Source organism: Solanum dulcamara, chromosome 7 (assembly GCF_947179165.1).
Source record: "Solanum dulcamara chromosome 7, daSolDulc1.2, whole genome shotgun sequence".
NCBI classification, from domain to species: domain Eukaryota; kingdom Viridiplantae; phylum Streptophyta; class Magnoliopsida; order Solanales; family Solanaceae; genus Solanum; species Solanum dulcamara.
Window position 1 is genome coordinate 61,797,958 of NC_077243.1, and position 18,471 is coordinate 61,816,428.

Sequence of the window (18,471 nt, forward strand, 5' to 3'; positions counted from 1 at the left end):
AGGGGACATAAACCAGCAATAATATTTTGCCCCAAAGTCTCTGAAATGACCCTCAGGATTTGTTCAAAATTTCGTACACACAAATCATATATGCAATCTCACTAAATTTGACATTTTGGACTCAACAGAACAATCGAAATTCAATTTTGAGGTCTCCTTGACCCAAAAACTCAATAAGTCACAATCAAATAATTTTCAAACCTCAAAAGACTAAAATATACTTGAAGCTTCCGAAAAATACACCAGAACTCTCCCTAGGCATAAAATCACTTCAATTTCAAGCATTCGATCTCCAAATATTGACCAAAGTCATTCCTATGGCCAAAAACTCAAATATTTCCAACTTAACACCACAAATCCACAATATAACCCCGAATTTGATTCCGTCAACTCTCCTAGACCAATTTCAACATTTGGGAACTAATGTATTGACACATGAGATGCAGCAAGCCATTACGTTCAATCAACCCTGGCTTCTATTGAATGAATAGAGGGTTCAGTTGAAGCATGTGAGTATTTAATCAACAACCGTAGTTACTAGACTAGCACTTAAATTACCTGTGACAGTATCTGTTGCGTTGAGTTTCTCGACCCTTTGACTTAGGATTAGTCAGTTCTATTTCTGTATAGGGCGGGGAAGGGATATAACTCAGCGGTGGAGTGTCACCTTGACATGGTGGAAGTCATCAGAATTCCATTCCGAGATCCAAAACTTTGAGTGACCTCAAATATCACTTTTAAGTCATTTTAAACCTCTAAAACTCAAAGTTTACCAAAACCTCAGTTTTGCAAGAAAAACCACAAAACAGACACTAGATATTAATCAATTATGACTTGGGGAATCTATTGGGAGAGGTAAAATAGTCATTTTATTAAATTTACCAAAAATGACCTTCAGGATCATTACAGATAGCCACAACTTTCTACTTATTTGTTCTCAGACAATCTTTATCCTAGAATTTGCTATGCTAAGCCTAAGTCCTTCATGTCAAATGACTTGGATAGATCTCCTTTTAACTTGGCAATCAACTCCTTGTCATGTCCTATAATTAACATGTCATCCGCATACAACAACAAAATAATACAATTATTGTCAAAAAAACCTTTTGAAATATACCCATGGATCAGAATAAGTCTTTGTGTAAGTTTGAATTTTCATGAAAGAGTCAATTTTTGTACCACTGTCTTGGAGCTTGCTTCAACCCATAAATACTCTTAGTGAGCGTTTGACCCCAAGTAGTTTTAAAAAAAAACTTGAAAAAATATTTGGGAACTTGTGTTTGTCCATACAATTTACCATTACTTGGCAAATCTATTTAGCAAAATCCCAAACTTCCCAAGTTCTAAAAAAAACTAGAACTTGAAAAGTTTTAAAAATTTAAAAATAACCCTAAATTTTTATATTTTATAAAAACACTAATTATTTATTAATTTCAACTAAATATTTATCCACCAACTTACTCTATTAATATGATCAACCAAGCTTTTATAAAAGAATAGTTTGGTATTACCTTCCCCAGAAAAAAATAGTTTGAGTGATAATTTTTTTAAAAAAATAATATGTTTTAAATTCGATTAATGTATTATTTTTTCCTATAATATTATTTTGTTGTTGTTGATTGTTTTCAATTATGTAATAATTTTTTTTTAACGGAACATGTTCATTATAAAATGATAATACAAACTTATGGTATTTTTAATAATTTTTAGAATTACAAGTATAAAATAATATTTTTTGAAATTTAATCAAAATTTGGGAAAATTTATCACCAAACGCATGGTGAAACTTCTCCAAAATTTCTTTCAAGAAAAACTTGCCAAGAATATTTGGGAACTTGGGGCCAAACTGCACCTTATTCAATTTGCACACCATGTGTTTCTTTCCAAATACTTCAAATCCTTCTGGCTGCTCCATATAAATCTTCTCTTCCAGATCTCCGTGAAGGAATGCAGTTTTCACGTCCAAATGCTCCACTTCAAGATCTAGGCTAGCTGCAAGTCTCAAAATGGTTCGAATAGAAGTCATTTTAACAACAAGTGAAAAGATTTCATCAAATTCAATACATTTTTTTGTTCAAAGCCTTTTACCACCAAACGAGCTTTGTATCTAGGGGTGGAAAAATCAAATACAACCCGCCCAATCAACCCAACCCATTTAAGTTTGGGTTAGTTATTTACTCATCTATTCATTAGCTCAACTCACTAAAAGTTAGGTTGATATGTAATCCAAATTGGCTCATTAAAAATCTTGTTAAAATATTTTTAAAAACTTTTTTTTCATTTAATATGTTATATATAGCCATAATAAAGAAAATATAATTGTATTAGGTACTAAAATAGTTTAAAAAACAAATAAAACAATTAAGCTTAGTATAAATTGCGTTGGATTGAGTCTTGACTCCTTATATAACCCATTACCTAATCTATTTTGACTCAAACTAAATTTTAGTTGGGTTGGGTCTTGACCCAATTATTGTCTTAATCCATTATAACCTACCCAAACTTGACCCAACTCGTCCAATTGTCACCCTTATTTGTATCTGACCAGCATCTTTCTTGGGTTTAAAGACCCACTTGCACTTATGTGGTCCTTTACTTTTTGGAAGTTCAACCAGCTTATATGTACCATTTTTCTGTAGAGATTCCATCTCTTCTTGCATGGCTTTCATCCACTAGCTCTTTTTGGATGAGACAACACCTCTTTAAGACTTTTTGTCTACCCCTCATCATTGATGAGGACATACTTTGAGGAAGGGTATCTGGATGACGCTACCCTTTGTCTTTCTGATCTTCTCAAAGTTTGAGATTTTTCTTCTTCTTCTTGAGAAGGATACTCAGTTTGCTTGGTATAATCACCAAGTTGCTCCCCCTACTTAACAACCTCATTTGGTTGCTCTCCCTGCTCAGCAACCTCATTGTTCGTACTTTCTGCACTTATGGAATGGTTAGAAGTAGAAGGAATGGTAACAAGATTATGGACTATACCATTCTTTTTCTTTGACTTCTTAGACAGATCATTTAACAGTTTCAATTTCACTTTCTTAGAAGATTACATCTCTACTTCTAATGACCTTCTTATTTACAAGATCCCATAATTTGTATTCGAACTCTTCATCTCCATATATGATGAATATGCAGGGAACTGATTTATCATCGAGCTTGGTTTTCTGCTCCTTCAGTACATGTGCAAAGGTTTTACAACCAAACACCTTTAGATATGAGTAGGACACTTTATTATTGGCCCAAACTCTCTCTCGGATGTCAAACTCCAATGGAACTGATGGACTACAATTGATGAGATAATAGGTTATCTGAACTACTTCACCCTAGAACGACTTAGGCAATTTAGTCATTCTGAGCATGCTTCTCACCTTCTCAACAATAGTGTAATTCAGCATTTCATCTACATCATTGCGTTGTGGGGTTCTAGGAACTATCTTTTCATGTCTGATCCCGTGGCTTGAACAGTACTCTTCAAATTCCCTAGAAGTGTACTCACCTCAATTGTCAGTTCGAAGACGTTTTAGCTTTCGACCCATCTCCCTTTCTACCAAAGCATGAGACTTTTGAAATACTTGAAACACATGATTCTTAATTTTCAATATATAAACCCACAATTTTTGTGAAGCATCATTAATAAAAGTAACAAAGTATTTGTTACTGCCTATCGATTCTATCTTTATTGGACCATAAACATCAGAATATACCAAATCAAGTATATTCAACTTTCTTTTAGACGATGTTTGAAATGAGACTTTATATTGCTTACCAAATAAATAATAGTCACAAGATTTTATCGTCGTACCTTTGGCAAAAGAAATGACTGATTTCTTGGCAAGAATTTATAATTCTTTCTCACTCATATGACCCATCTTTTGTTCCACAAATCTATAGAAATCTCTTCGTGAGCTGCATTTAATTTATCTAGGCATATTTCTGCATTTGTTCTGTACAATGTGTCACAAGCAACTCCCTTTGCAATCACCAATGCCCCCTTGGTAAGTTTTCATTTTTTATTTGCAAAGTAATTCTTAAATCCATCTCGGTCCAAAATAATTTTCGAAATTAAGTTCATTCGCAAATCAAGTACATGGTGCATGTCCTTTAGTACCAATGTGCATCCCACATAGCCTTGACCCGCAATCTTTGAGTAACTTGTGTTACTCAATTTTATGGTGCCAAAATCACCTGCAACATATCTGTAAAACATATCTCTTACCGGTGTAGCATGGTAAGATGTTGTTGTGTCAATCACCCATTTTGACTCCGCACCTGTCAAGCGTGTGCATTCTACTTTCTCATTTATGAAGAGAACAACATTGACATTATTTTGCATCATGGCAGTTGTGTTCTCATCGTTCTTTTGGCCACTTCTTTCATCTTTGCCTCTTTTTAGATTTGGACAGTCTCTTTTATAGTGACTTTATTGATCGCAATTGTAGCAATTTCTTATTTTTGATTTTGATCGGACCTTGGACTTTCCACGAGCTCCTGATCTGCCATAGTTTTTCGAACTCCTTTGATAACTCTTGCCTCTACTTTTTGTGATGATAGCCTGCCCATGATTTTCAGGATATTTTGTCATCTTCTCATTGAGTAGAAGAGATAATGTAACATCCTTCAACTCAATATCATCTTTACCATGTAAGATGTTGAGTTTAGGAGCACAATGACTTTATCTTCTTCCTCGATCTTTACTCCGAAATTTGCTAGTTGCGTGATTAGTCCATTAAGCACATTTAAATGTGATAAAAATTGTATTTTTACCCATCTATAGGGCGTACAACTACTTCTTTAGGTATAATTTATTTGTCAACGTTTTGAACATATATAGATTTTCTAACCTTGTCCAAATGTTACATGTATTCTCTTCATCGATAATGTTATTAGCCACATCATCTGTTAAGTGCAACCTGATTGCACTAGCAACCATTTCATCCATTTCTTCTAAATCCTCAAATTCCATGGATTCGGGCTATTTGAGTTTGCCACATAGTGTCTTGTGCAACTCTTGTTGGATGAGCAAAATTTTTCACCCTTTTCTATCATGTTTGAGAAATAATTATCACCGTTAATTTTTTCTACTTCATACTTTACTCCAAATATTTTTTTTCTGAGTATAATATGATAGACCGCAAAAAATTATTTTTGTAAATGAGCAGAACCTGTGCTCTGATACCAATTGTTGTAAAATAAACCCGCCACAGAAATAATATTTGTGATATACGCGCAACAAAAGTAAAACACAATGATACGGTTAATCAAAAAGAATAAAAATGAGCAATAATAACTCCAAGATTTTTACGTAAAAATCCTTCTGAATAAGAAACAAAATCACAAGCTGGGAGGAGCAACTAGATCATTATAGTAAAGTATTTTACACTTGTAAGTCTGAGTAAAAGCTCCAAAGTATACTACTCACTCAAAAGAAATAACTCTTTGATTTTCCCATCTCACTATAATATCGCTAACACTCTATTTTTTTCTTCACTGATTATTTCTCTTTGTCATGCCTCACTCTTTTTTTTTCTCCTTTCGTGTTTTTGGTGTGTTTAACAAATAAACAAGAATGTCCTATTTATAGAAAAAAAAATTGTTCCCTTTGATGTCATTGATTACATCAATTAGAAATCAAAATTCAAAATTAAGTTTCTTAGTAGAAACATTTGTGAAATTTGGTTGTTAAACTTTTTCAACTATTAATCCACATTTTTGACTCACCAATGTTCAGTCCAACAAACAAACACATTTGTGACATGGTATGAATACCAACAATCACAAGTCTCTTGGATATGATATTCAAACTAAATCAGTCTGTACTACTTGGACGACCACATATACTTGCCTGTGTATTAGGAGTCGCAACATTACCCAAAATGAAAAAAAAACATTCTTTTTCAAATGAAATATAAAGGGAAGTAAGACACACATTTAAAAGAAGAGGCTAGTTATTAGCTCATATAAAAATCAAATCCATGAAAAGCGCGTACTAAGAAAAGAAAATATGTGAAACATTTCACTTACAAATGACTGATAATTTGCAAGACAGAAGTGTAAGTACCTACAACCATAATTGCTATGCCCATTATCACAATCCCCACTATCACTACTTGCTCAAATCCTACTGTTTGATAAATCCCAGAAATCTTCAAGAAGCACAAGCATGGTAGTACTATGGAAGCTGTAACGCTCAAAAATGCACCAACAAGTGACATTAGATATCCAAAAAAGGGGATTGCTAATGCTACAATGACAGTACTAATTACTAAACCTGTTCTAATAATTAGGCTACACATTCTTGTGTTGTAATGAATTGGAAGTTGATTTTCAATACTATTCTCTAGTGGTTTTATCATCAAGCTATACTTTGCAATTGGATTGACTAGTGTGGTGTAAATTGCCACTTTTGAGCTAATTTTATTGGTGGGGAGGTTTAAGGTTATTTGGGAAAGTACACTTGGACCAAACATGAGATATCCAACAATAGCCATTGATGCATAGCTGATGGTGCAAAGTAGAAAGCAAACAAACATGACCTGCAAATAATGATTTTTAGCACCACAACTAATTAGTAGGTACTCTCAGCATTAAAGAGAAAAGTAACAAAGTTTATGTTCGATATACCATATGACCTAATTGTGTAAATATATTGACATCAGCCTACGGATAATAAGTGGAATAAGTCAACAGAAAAAGAATTTAATTTCTATATAATTTTTTAGACTATCAAGTCACTTAAAAGATTATAATAAATTAGAAAAAACTAAAAGATAATTACAAGTTACTTCATCTTTCATCTTTCCCAATCTACATGGCACACTTTTTGTTTTACTCCATTTTAAAAAAATGCTAACTTCTATAAAAATAATTTTAACTCTAAATGGAAAAAAAGCCACATAAATGATCAAAAAGTATTTTAAACCACACTTTTTCAAAGTCATCCTTTTTTCCTTATATTTTGTATGAAGTCAAATAATATCTCATAAATTGATATGAAAGGAGTACTTTCTAAAGTTAGTAAATTTAGTAACATGAAGAATAAAACAGACAAACATGCTACAACATGTTAAATTACATAATATTTTATAATTTATTTACATGGTTAGCATATATGATAAGTATAGTCCCTTTAAAAAGTAAAACAGACAATATGTTATAACATGTCAAATTATACTAAAAATTTTAAAAAATAAAATTGACCGGTATTTACGTTTTTTACATCGTCAATTTTTATATAAACTAAATCAGAATTAATAAGATACGGAAAAGTAATAGAGGCGTTGATTTTCTTACCTTAGAGAACTTTTTTGGATTTATCATGGAAGTATATAAGGTTGGGAAAACTGGATGAGCACAATAACAGAAGGCATAGAGGCTAATAGCAGTTGGCATTCCTTTCCAATTTATAAACTGAGTGTCACTTGCTTGAAATTCAATCCCATCAAATAGAGCAGCCCACAAAATAGATCCAAGTAATACAATAGATGCCACCACTCCACTAGCAGATATATAAGAAAGGATATTCATATTGTTTAGCCAAACTGTAGGCAGAATAATAAGACTTATAATAATCACAAAACACTGTTTTCCATCAATTGTAATAACTCCAAATATTTGAACTTGTATGTCTCCAAATAAGTTTTCCAAGTTATCGCCCTCTAAAATCAAGAAACCTGTTACGACCATATAAAGTTCTACGTTCATCGTCGTGGAGACAAGCATTCTTCCAATAATTCCAAATGCGCGTTCCCCTATGTCAGGGTAACTTGTTATGGTTGGATCAATATCCATACATCTTTGAATTAATAAGCCGGTGTAATAAGTTGAGATGGCGATAATGAAGAGAAATATTAAGCTTAGCCATCCTCCTGATGCTAATGCGTATGGTACTGAAAGTATGCCAACTCCTGAGGAAAAGAAAACTAATAATTACACCAGTTCATTTTTATTTGTCACTTTAATAAACAAAATAATTGATCCAAAATGTTTGTTAATTTAGAAAATTAAGATTATTACTCCAGGTATATAATAGTACGTATGTCAATTCGGACGGAAAAGAAACAATTAATAGTAATGTAATAAGACACGTCTCAATGATCAGCCAATAATCTAAACCTTAAAAAGCTAAAGAGATAACACTCTTTTATTTTTAAAAAAATATCACATCACATTTTGTTGACTAAGTGGTTAATTGACAAGCTAATGGTTGTTGGTAGGTAGTTAGTAATCTGTTAAGAAGCAGTTAGAGGAAGTTAGCAAGTAGTTGTATTCAATACTCAACAAATACCCTCTAATGTACAAGTATATAAATGTATGGATGTACAGTATAAGGGAAAACAATACATACTGATATTTTCTTATTTCTTGTCTCTTACTTTACTCTTCTTCTATCTCTCTCTCTCTCTACGTTTTCTATCTCTTCTTTCTCTCTTCACCTCAGCTCACTCTTCATCTGTAAAAGAGTGTGTTTGAGCACCTTCAATGGTGATTTAACATGGTATCAGAGCCATACTGTGGTCTACGGTGTGTTACGACACTCAATTGCTTAAAATTCAAAGCCTAACAACAGTGAAATCTGCAATTCGCAACTAAGAAGAAAATCAAAGCTCAAGGTGTGAAAATATGGTTGTCACAATTGAGGTTGAAGCTGGACCTGCAGGAACAAACAACTTAAACACAAACTTCGCAGCTGAAACAAAACACTTTAGAGTTCTGGTGATAGACCACAACCATCCACTCTATCTTCAACCAAATGACACTCCAGGAAGCTCCCTGATCTCTTTGCAACTCACAGGTTCAGAAAATTACGTAATCTGGAGTAGATCCATGCGTATTGGACTACGAGGTAAGAGCAAGATAGGGTTTGTGGATGGTAGATTTCCTAAGTCTAAATTTGGTCCTGAGTATGTTGACATTTGGGAAAAGTGCAATGCGGTTGTCCTGTCATGGATCATGAACGCTGTAAGACCAGGACTGCTTAGTAGTGTAGTGCATAGTGACGATGCCGACAGAGTGTGGTGTGACTTGAAGGAGAGGTTTGACAAGATCAATAGAGTGCATGTGTTTCACCTTCATAAGGAGATTCATAGTCTAAACCAAGGAGTGTTGTCAGTAACTGACTATTATACTACACTGAAGAGCCTATGGAATGAGTTTGACTCAATTATGCCTTGTCCAGGATGCTCTTGTGATGAGTCCAGGAAATTCAAAGAACATTTCGAGTATCAACGACTACTTCAGCTTCTAATGGGACTGAATGAGTCTTACTCAGCTGCCAGAGGTCAAATTCTACTTCAGGCTCCAACTCCTAATCTAAACAAAGCTTTCTCCCTCATCCTAGATCATGAGAGTCAGAGAAATCTGATACATGCAAGTTCGGACACTTCCAATCATAGGACTATTGAAAGTACAACCCTATTCAGTTAGAAAAATCATACTCAGGGGAGTGGTAACTTTGGACATCAACAAGGAGAAGGAGGTGCAGGTGGTCAACCAAATAGAGAACACTATGACTCAATATAAGCCACATTCACAGACGTCTTAGGAGGCTGTGGTGGTGTGTGAAGTGTGTGGATACAGGGGACACACCAAGGAACAATGCTTCAAAGTTAAAGGTTATCCTGCAGGCTGAAAGTCAAAGAAGAAAGGTGCTACTTCCTATTCCCACAACTCCTATGCAAATCAAGCAGAGGTCTTCCAACCTGATGCTATCAGTTCAAATCTCCCAACTCCAGCAGGCTTCTTCACATAAAGCCAGTACCAGCAGATCATGCAGATGCTAGCAAAAGGACCTGAAAATGCAGGGGAGCACTCAATCAAAGCAGCCTCTGCAGGTAGTATCTTGTCTGCTTTAGTATCCAAATATGTACCTATGAAATGGATAGTTGATACAGGAGCAATAGATCACATGACTGCTAGTCTTGATGTACTGGACACAATTCAACCTGTGCCTAAATCTGATAAGAGAGAAGTACAACTTCCCACTGGAAATGTAACATCAGTCTCACACACTGGAGAACAAAAGTGTTTGGAAACCAAAGTATCAGCAATGTGCTATTTGTTCCAGACTTCAAGTGTAACTTATTATCTGTATCACAGCTTACTAATGAACTTCATTGTATGGCTGCATTCTTTCCTGATTTTTGTATCTTTCAGGATCTCTCCAATGGACTGGTCAGGGGGATTGGTAGAGAAGAGCAAGGTCTCTACATCCTCAAGGAAGATTTCATCAACTCAGTCACAGCTGTTCCTGTTCCTTCAGCACATCAATCAAGTCAAATTGAGTCCATATCTTTGTGACATAGAAGATTAGGTCATGCACCTATAGATATAATAAAGAAGTCCACAGGTCTTGACCTTGTACAAACAACTGTGGATTTATCTTGCACTGTTTGTCCTTTAGCTAAACAAACTAAGCTCTCATTTCCAACTAGTTCTAATGTGTCTAAGTCTGTGTTTGAACTTTTTCATTGTGATATATGGGATCCTTATAGAGTACCAACTCATGCTAAAATGAAATACTTTGTTATTATAATAGATGATTTTTCAAGATATACTTGGGTGTTTCTTATTACCTCTAAAGCTGACACTATAGTGGTGCTGAGAAAATTTCTCACAAGTTCACAATCTCTTCTCTACCACTGTTAAGACCTTTAGATCTGATAATGGCAGTGAGTTCTTTAGTCATGAATTCTAATCTCTACTTTCCACCCTTGGGATCCTTCATCAAAGTACATGTACATATACACCCCAACAAAATAGTGTTGCTGAAAGGAAACATAGAACTATTTTAGACATGGCCAGGGCTCTCAGGTTTCAAGCCAACATTCCCTTGGAATTTTGGGGTGAGTGTTACAACTGTTGTCTATCTTCTCAACATACTTCCCTCCAAACTACTTCATTACAAATCTCCCTTTGAATTGCTACATTCACAGCCTCTTTCTCTCACTCACATCAGAACCTTTGGATGCATGTGCTATGCTGCTTGTCCAAAGGTTTCAGACAAATTTGCACCTAGAGCCATTTCTGTAGTCATGATGGGATACTCTCTGTCACAAAAAGACTACCTTCTATATGACCTGCACTCCAAATCACTGTTTGTCAATAGAAATGTAGTGTTCAAGGAAGATGTCTTTCCTTTCAAAGATTTACAAACCTCCTAAAATTCCCTTTTTCCTGTTCTTACTACTCCCACACACACTGTTGACCCCATTTCTACATCACCTCCTCCACCTACTCTCTTCCCTCACTTTCCATCAATCCCCTCTGATGTCTGTACTGATGAGCCTTCACCCTCTACATACCTTTCTCCTCAAATCTATGCTCTTCCCACTAAGAAGTTGAAAGATTTAAGGCCAGACTAGTTGCAAAAGGGTACAACCAACAAGAAGGTCTGGATTATAGTGAGACTTTCAGCCCTGTTGCAAAGATGGTCACTGTCAAATCAATTATTGCTCTAGCTGCTGCTAAAAGCTGGTCTATTCATCAAATGGATGTCCATAATGCTTTCCTCAATGGTGATCTCTTAGAGGAGGTCTACATGACTATTCCTGCTGGGTTTGCTAGATAGGGGGAGAAGGGTAAAGTCTGCAAACTCCACAAGTCACTCTATGGCCTCAAATAAGCTCCCAGACAATGAAACTTAAAGTTAACAGAAGCACTAGTGCAACTGGGATTTACTCAGAGTCACTATGACTACTCCTTGTTCACTAAGCAAGGATGAAGGTGACATAGCCATTATATTAGTCTATATAGATGATCTTCTGATCACTGGGAGCAGACAAACACTTATAGACAGCACAAGGAAGGACCTGTAGAAACAATTCAAGATGAAGGATCTAGGAGAACTCAAGTTTTCCCTAGAAATTGAAGTTGCCAGATCCAGTCAAGGTATACACTTGTCTCAAAGAAAGTATGCCTTGGAATTAATAGTTGAAGCTGGTCTAGGGGGAGCTAAACCTGCAGGTATACCACTTGAACAAAATCTAAAACTTACATCTGTAAAGTTTGATCAATATATTCCTCCCAAAGAAGAACATACAGATCTTGTGTTGAAGGATCCTGGCAGATACCAAAGGCTAGTTGGAAGACTTCTCTACCTTACAATGACCAGACCTGACCTAGCATTCTCAGTACAGAAGTTAAGTCAATATATGCATTGCCCCAAGGAATCACACATGGCTGCAACACTTAGAGTAGTAAGATACATCAAAGATGCCCCAGGCCTTAGACTCTTCATGCCAGCAGTCTCTTCAAATCAACTTCTTGCTTATTGTGACTTAGACTGGGGTGTCTAGAGACTAGGAATTCTGTCACAGCTTACTTAATTAAATTTGGTGAGGCCCTCATCTCCTGGAAATCCAAGAAACAAGAGACAGTCTCCAAAAGCTCAGCTGAGGCTGAGTTCAGGAGTGACAAATTGTGCAACTGAGGTAACCTGGCTGATTGGCTTAATCAGAGAACTTGGTATCCAAGTTGATCTTCCTATTAGAATGATGTGTGACAGCAAATTTGCAATACAAATTGCAGTAAACCCAATTTTCCATGAGAGGACCAAACACATAGACATAGACTGTCACTTCGTAAGAGAAAAAAATTGTCAAGGAATTTTGAAAACTGAATTCACTCACACTGAAAATCAACTGGCTGATCTGCTCACAAAGAGCTTAGGCAAAGCACAACAACAAATACTCCTAAGTGGCTTAGGAGTCATGAATTTTTTTAAACCATGAATTTGTTTAAACCATAAGCTTGAGGGAGAGTGTTGACTAAGTGATTAATTGACAAGCTAATGATTGTTGGTGGGTAGTTAGACTAACTAAAAGTAGTTAGTAATCTGTTAAGAAGCAGTTAGAGGAAGTTAGCAAGTAGTTGTATTCAATACTCAACAAATACCCTCTAATGTACAAGTATATAAATGTATGGATGTATAGTATAAGGGAAAACAATACATACTGATATTTTCTTATTTCTTCTCTCTTACTTTACTCTTCTTCTATCTCTCTCTCTCTACGTTTTCTATCTTTTCTTTCTCTCTTCACCTCAGCTCACTCTTCATCTGTAAAAGAGTGTGTTTGAGCACCTTCAATGGTGATTTAACACATTCCACATAGACAAAATATTTTACTTTAATAAAAATTAAATAAATTATTAAATCAAAACATTTTACCTTAAAAAGCTAAAGAGATAACATTCTTTTATTTAAAAAAATTATCACATCACATTCCACATAAATAAAATATTTTACCTTGATAAAAATTAAATAAATTATTAAAAATTAAAATTAAAGATTAAAATATTACTCCATCCGTTCTATTTTAGTTGGCATGATTTTTTTAAAGTCAAATTATATGAATTTTGAGTAACATTTTAAGATATATATTTTTATTATATTAATTAAAAAAATTATAACTTATAATAATTTTCGTATAATTTTTGAATATCTAATTTTTTATTTTATAATATTGAGTTAAAATAATATAATTTAACTTTAAAAATTAATCAAATTAACTCTCAAAAAAATATGACAATTAAAATAGGACGAAAGAAGTAATATCCTCTCCTCCAAAAAAAATATTAATTATAAATTAAAATTATTACTCCAGAAAGGTATATAGTCATTAATAGTACGTATGTCAATTCCGACGAAAAAGAAACAATTAATAATAATATACTAAGACATGTCTCAATCAGCCAATAATTTAAACCTTAAAAAGCTAAATTTTCGAATTTGGTATAGGCATGGAAACAACAAACAAACAAAAAAGCACAGAGCGTCTTGTATTGGTAAAACAACAGATATTATTAATGTGCTGCTAGTAGTATTATTTTCTAAATGAATAAAATTTTCTTTTGTAGGAAAAATGATGTTGAGCCCATTTGGATGGACTTAAAATAAATAACATTTATGTATGAAGTGTTTTTAGAATTTTGAAGTTCTGAAAATTATTTTTATAAATAAGTAGTTGAGTGTTTAAATAATAGTGTTTATGTTAAAAATAAGTGTTTGAATTTTAGGTTAAAAGAATAAAAAGGGTAGTTTGAGAATTTAGTTAAAATATAAGAGATATAAAATTAATTTTCATGATCAAACAAAATGACTTTAAGCACTTAAAGAAAAGTTAAAAGTTCTAACTTTTCATTTTTGACTAACTTTAAGCACTTAAAAAAAAGTTAAAAATTCTATTTTTTCATTTTTGACTGACTTTAAGAACTTTATGACTTAAAGTTAGCATTAGACAAACACGTCCAAAAGCTAAAAAGGGGCTTTAAATTGATTTTATCCAAACAGACTCATTATGTTCACTTTATTTGTGATAGGGTGGCACGGAATTTAATAAATTAATTTTTTTTTGAATAATGTATTTAAATTCTTTTGAATATATATATATATATATATAGAGAGAGAGAGAGAGAGAGAGAGAGTGTATTAAAATATTTTTAATACTGTTGCCTCGAGTGATCTTGGTACTAAGAAGTTACATAATTAAAAGATTGAAATCTCTTTTTGAAAAAAAATAGACAAATTGTAACAGTGCGAGTATAACAACTGTTTCAAGTTCACTTGGACATGCGAAAGGGTAAATTACTCGATAATTTAGGCCCCAAAAGATTACCTATAGGATATACTCCCTGTGTCTCAAATAATTTATCATTATTTCAAAAATAAATATCTTAAATTATTTTTTATTTTAAAATTTTAATATAATTTTATTTTTTGTTCTTATCCTTAATAATAATTATATTTCATGACTACAAATACCTTAAGATGAATATAGGTAGAGTAAATATTTAATTAAAAGAGATTATATCTTAAAATACTATAAGTAAAGCTAAAATAAACAAGTAAAATAAAATATCTATATTTGAACAGGGTCACATAAAATAAAATGGAGGGAGTACATAATTTTACAACTTGTGTTTGACTAAGCACGAATTGTTTAAAAATTGAAAAATGTTACAGTGGATATCCGTGTCTCTATATATCATCTTATTAAAATAAAACAAACATTTAAAAATAAATTTATTACTTTTAATTATAGAAAATGTAATTATTTTTTAAATTTAAAAAGTAAAAGTATCGCGTAAATTAACAAAGATAATATATAACTAAATAACTTGTTATTCATGAGAACTAGTCCCCCCCCCCCCCCCCCCCCCCAATGCCTGTGTGCTTATTTAATAATTTTAACAACAATTCATATAACACGAAATGTCTCAACCAAGATTTACAAAATTAAACTAAAATTTAGAAAATTTCACATAAAATTAATAATATCTCAAGAAAGATTAGATAGATTGACTTTATTGTTAATGGGAACATAAGTATTTAAAGAAATTAATGGTAAATAAATAATTTTCAACTTTGAATCTCAAAAATCAGAAGAATTAATCTATAATAAGAATATTTATTTTTTATTAAATAAGTTAAATTAAAGTTTGACTTTTGGCTACCAAGTAGATCAGTAACTATATATATACTTTGTGGAAGATTTTATTTTTTAATAAGAAAAGGAAACATCAAGAAGACAAATACGAATTTAGAAAGACAGGAAAGGGAGTGAGCTATTTTGGTTTTTAAAAAAATCCAGAATTGACTTCATGAAAACAAATATTACTCTTGTAAACTCTTGTTTGTTCTATGCTGTTTTTGTAATACAAAATTTGAAAGCCATTTGTTGAAAAGTAACCACAAGGAAAAAGATAAAGGAACCAGAGCGCAATTATTGGAAAGAGAGGCAAAAACAAAGATTTAAACTCTCTTTAGGATTGTTTTATAATATTCGCGATTATATTATATTGTGTTATATTATATTATATTATATTATTTTAATAAATATAATATTTTAGATTAATTTTATTATTTTTTATTGGTATATAATGTCATCCATAAGAATAAAGTACATGATAGAACTATTATACAAAAATAAAATAAAGTTTTTGTTCAAAAAAAAAGATAAGATAAATGATAAAATAAAATTATTAAATAATAAGCAAAGACAAGATGAGGAAAAAATATTAAAAAACGACGTAATTACATCAAATCAGTTATTACATAAAATAAGTCTTTTTATTATTATCTAATAATAAATTTAAACAATACAATACAATATAATTTAAATAACAATCAAAACAAACATCGTATTTAAACTAACCATACAATAAAACGAGCAACAACCTTCCAAACAAGGTGTTAGAATTTATGATTCGAGATGCTAGCTCTTTAAAGTTACTGGATTTTTAAATTTATATATATTCAATAAATATTTTGATACACACAAAAAAAATTGAATTAAAGTTATAAAGTTCAATCAAAGCTAGCTTGGCCCTTCATTGAAAAGTTGAAAAAAGAAAATAGTAGGAGGAGAACCTGACAAAGCATTGAGTCCATTGAAACAAGTTCTTGAAAAAGAGGTTGGTCCTGAAATAGTATTATCTTCAATTCTGCCATCATTTTGTATATTGTTATAGCAATTGTCATTGGCAACTAGCAGACGCACTCTTATTTTTGAGGAGCCATCGTCTGATCTAAGCTCCATAATTAACTCTTCTTCCAATGTTGTAATCAAATCAAATCAAATCAAATAGAAGAAGAGAAAGACCAGCGTTTTAGCACGCTTCTTGTGGGTAAAAAGCAACCAGAATTGACTCTTATAAGATAAGAATAAGAAGATAGCACACGTCTTAAGGTACGTGTACCGCAGCTGTCAATTAAAAACAAAAAAGCTAATTCATTTGCTTCAATTTTGTTGTTTTTTACCTCCCTTTTTAATTTGTTTAAATTCGAATATTTTTTATAATTTTTTAATTTTTAATTTTTTATGTGATATATTTAATATCAAAATTAAAAAATATACTTTGACATATGTATGTATACTTTGAAATGAGGCTATTTGGGACAAGGTAGGAATGACCTCGGTGGAAAACAAGATGCGGAAAATGCGATTGAGATGGTTTGGACATGTGAAGAGGAGAGACACAGATGCCCCATTGTAGAGGTGTGAGAGGTTAGCCATGGATGGTTTCAGAAGAGTTAAGGGTAGGTCGAAGAAAAATTGGGGAGAGGTGATTAGACAAGACATGACGCAATTATAATTTACCGAGGATATGACCTTAGGTAGGAGGGTGTGAAGGAGTCATATTATGGTAGAAGGTTAGTTCATAGTATCGTTATTCTTCCTCAGTAGTAGGCTTATTAGCGCACTATGATTCTCTGTAGTCCGATGTCTAGTATTATTTATTGCCTTCATTACTTTCGTTACTTTGATTGTTCTATTTCATCTGGGTTGTTTTTGCTTTCGTTACTTGTTGTTTTTCTTCAAGCTTTGAACTTCTTATTCTTATCTGACTTCTTCTTTCTGATTCTATTTTGATTTTTCTGAGCCGAGGGTCTTTCGGAAACAGTCGTTCTACCGTGGTAGGAGTCAGATCTACGTACACTTTACCCTCTCCAAATTCCATATTGTGGGATTTCACTGGATCGTTGTTGTTGTTGTATATGTATAGTATTAGAACACATGATTCAAATTTTTATTTTTTAAATTTCATAAAATATCAGGACAAATAAATTAAAACTAATAAAATAATAAAAATTGCCATTACTAAATCGATTATTACAAGTTTTGTCAATGCATATAATCTCATCTCAAACAGAATCATATACAAAATAAAATATTACTCTAAAAGTTTTATATGTATAAAGAAAATGCATCTAAAAAAATATAAGACCGAGGATATCTGTGTTAATATGACTAAAGTATATTGTGAGAGCCTGTTTGAATGAACTTATTTTAATTAAATTATAAGTTGAAAATTGTTGATAAGTTAAAAAAAGAAAAAAGTAAGTGTAGCTTAATCTTTTCTTTTACTTATAAATTATTTTTAATTTATAAATTATTTAAAATAAATTCATTCAAATAAATTTATTATTTATTGAAATTTATTTTAAATATAAAATAATTTTAAATTAATAAGTCAAATATTTAAAAAAATTAAAAATAATCTATAAATTAATTTAAACCGGCTCGAAGTTGTTAATTAGATTTTCTTCAATTTAAAATAAAGAGAGGGAAAAAAAAAGGGGGCAGAGGCTATACGACTACGACGTCTAATTTTCCATGTTGTGTTGCAGAATATAGTACAAAAGAGTAGGAGGCTGACATGATAGACCTCGTGGAATCAAATTTTCAAAAGGTCCCCACACACACTCTTAACATGGCATATTCCGTGATTTTATAGAAGATGCAATTGAACGACTCTATAATCATTAGGAGCGGAAAAATGGGCAAACTTTTATAGGTGTCCCCTGGTGTCGGCTCTACGCTATACAAAATAAGCATGTGTTAAATTGAAGACTAAATTTTTATCAAAAATAATTATTGTTTGGTCTTTTTATATTCTTTCTAATAACATTTGCGTTATTTTATTCTTATTAACTTTTTTATACTTTTTTTTCAATTTTTTTTGATGAAT

General features: G+C 32.3%; 1 protein-coding gene across 1 annotated transcript; it reads right to left on the minus strand.

The window, feature by feature from the left end:
• Positions 1–5,987: 5,987 nt before the first annotated feature.
• Positions 5,988–16,636, minus strand: LOC129896054 (amino acid transporter AVT1J-like). Its single transcript, XM_055971872.1, has 3 exons — positions 16,370–16,636; positions 7,294–7,907; positions 5,988–6,536 (listed from the first exon to the last, which is right to left on the minus strand). Exons 1-3 carry the CDS (start codon positions 16,536–16,538, stop codon positions 6,021–6,023), a joined length of 1,299 nt encoding a protein of 432 aa, XP_055827847.1. The 5' UTR covers positions 16,539–16,636; the 3' UTR covers positions 5,988–6,020.
• Positions 16,637–18,471: the final 1,835 nt, after the last annotated feature.

Bases quoted from the DNA above. Each gene is read 5' to 3' on its own strand.
- LOC129896054 (XM_055971872.1), bottom strand. From the start codon at position 16,538: ATGGAGCTTAGATCAGACGATGGCTCCTCAAAAATAAGAGTGCGTCTG. The intron at 7,908-16,369 runs GTTCTCCTCCTA...TCTTTTCCTCAG, and splicing joins TGGACTCAATGCTTTGTCAG to GAGTTGGCATACTTTCAGTA. The intron at 6,537-7,293 runs GTAAGAAAATCA...CATTATTTGCAG, and splicing joins ATCCAAAAAAGTTCTCTAAG to GTCATGTTTGTTTGCTTTCT.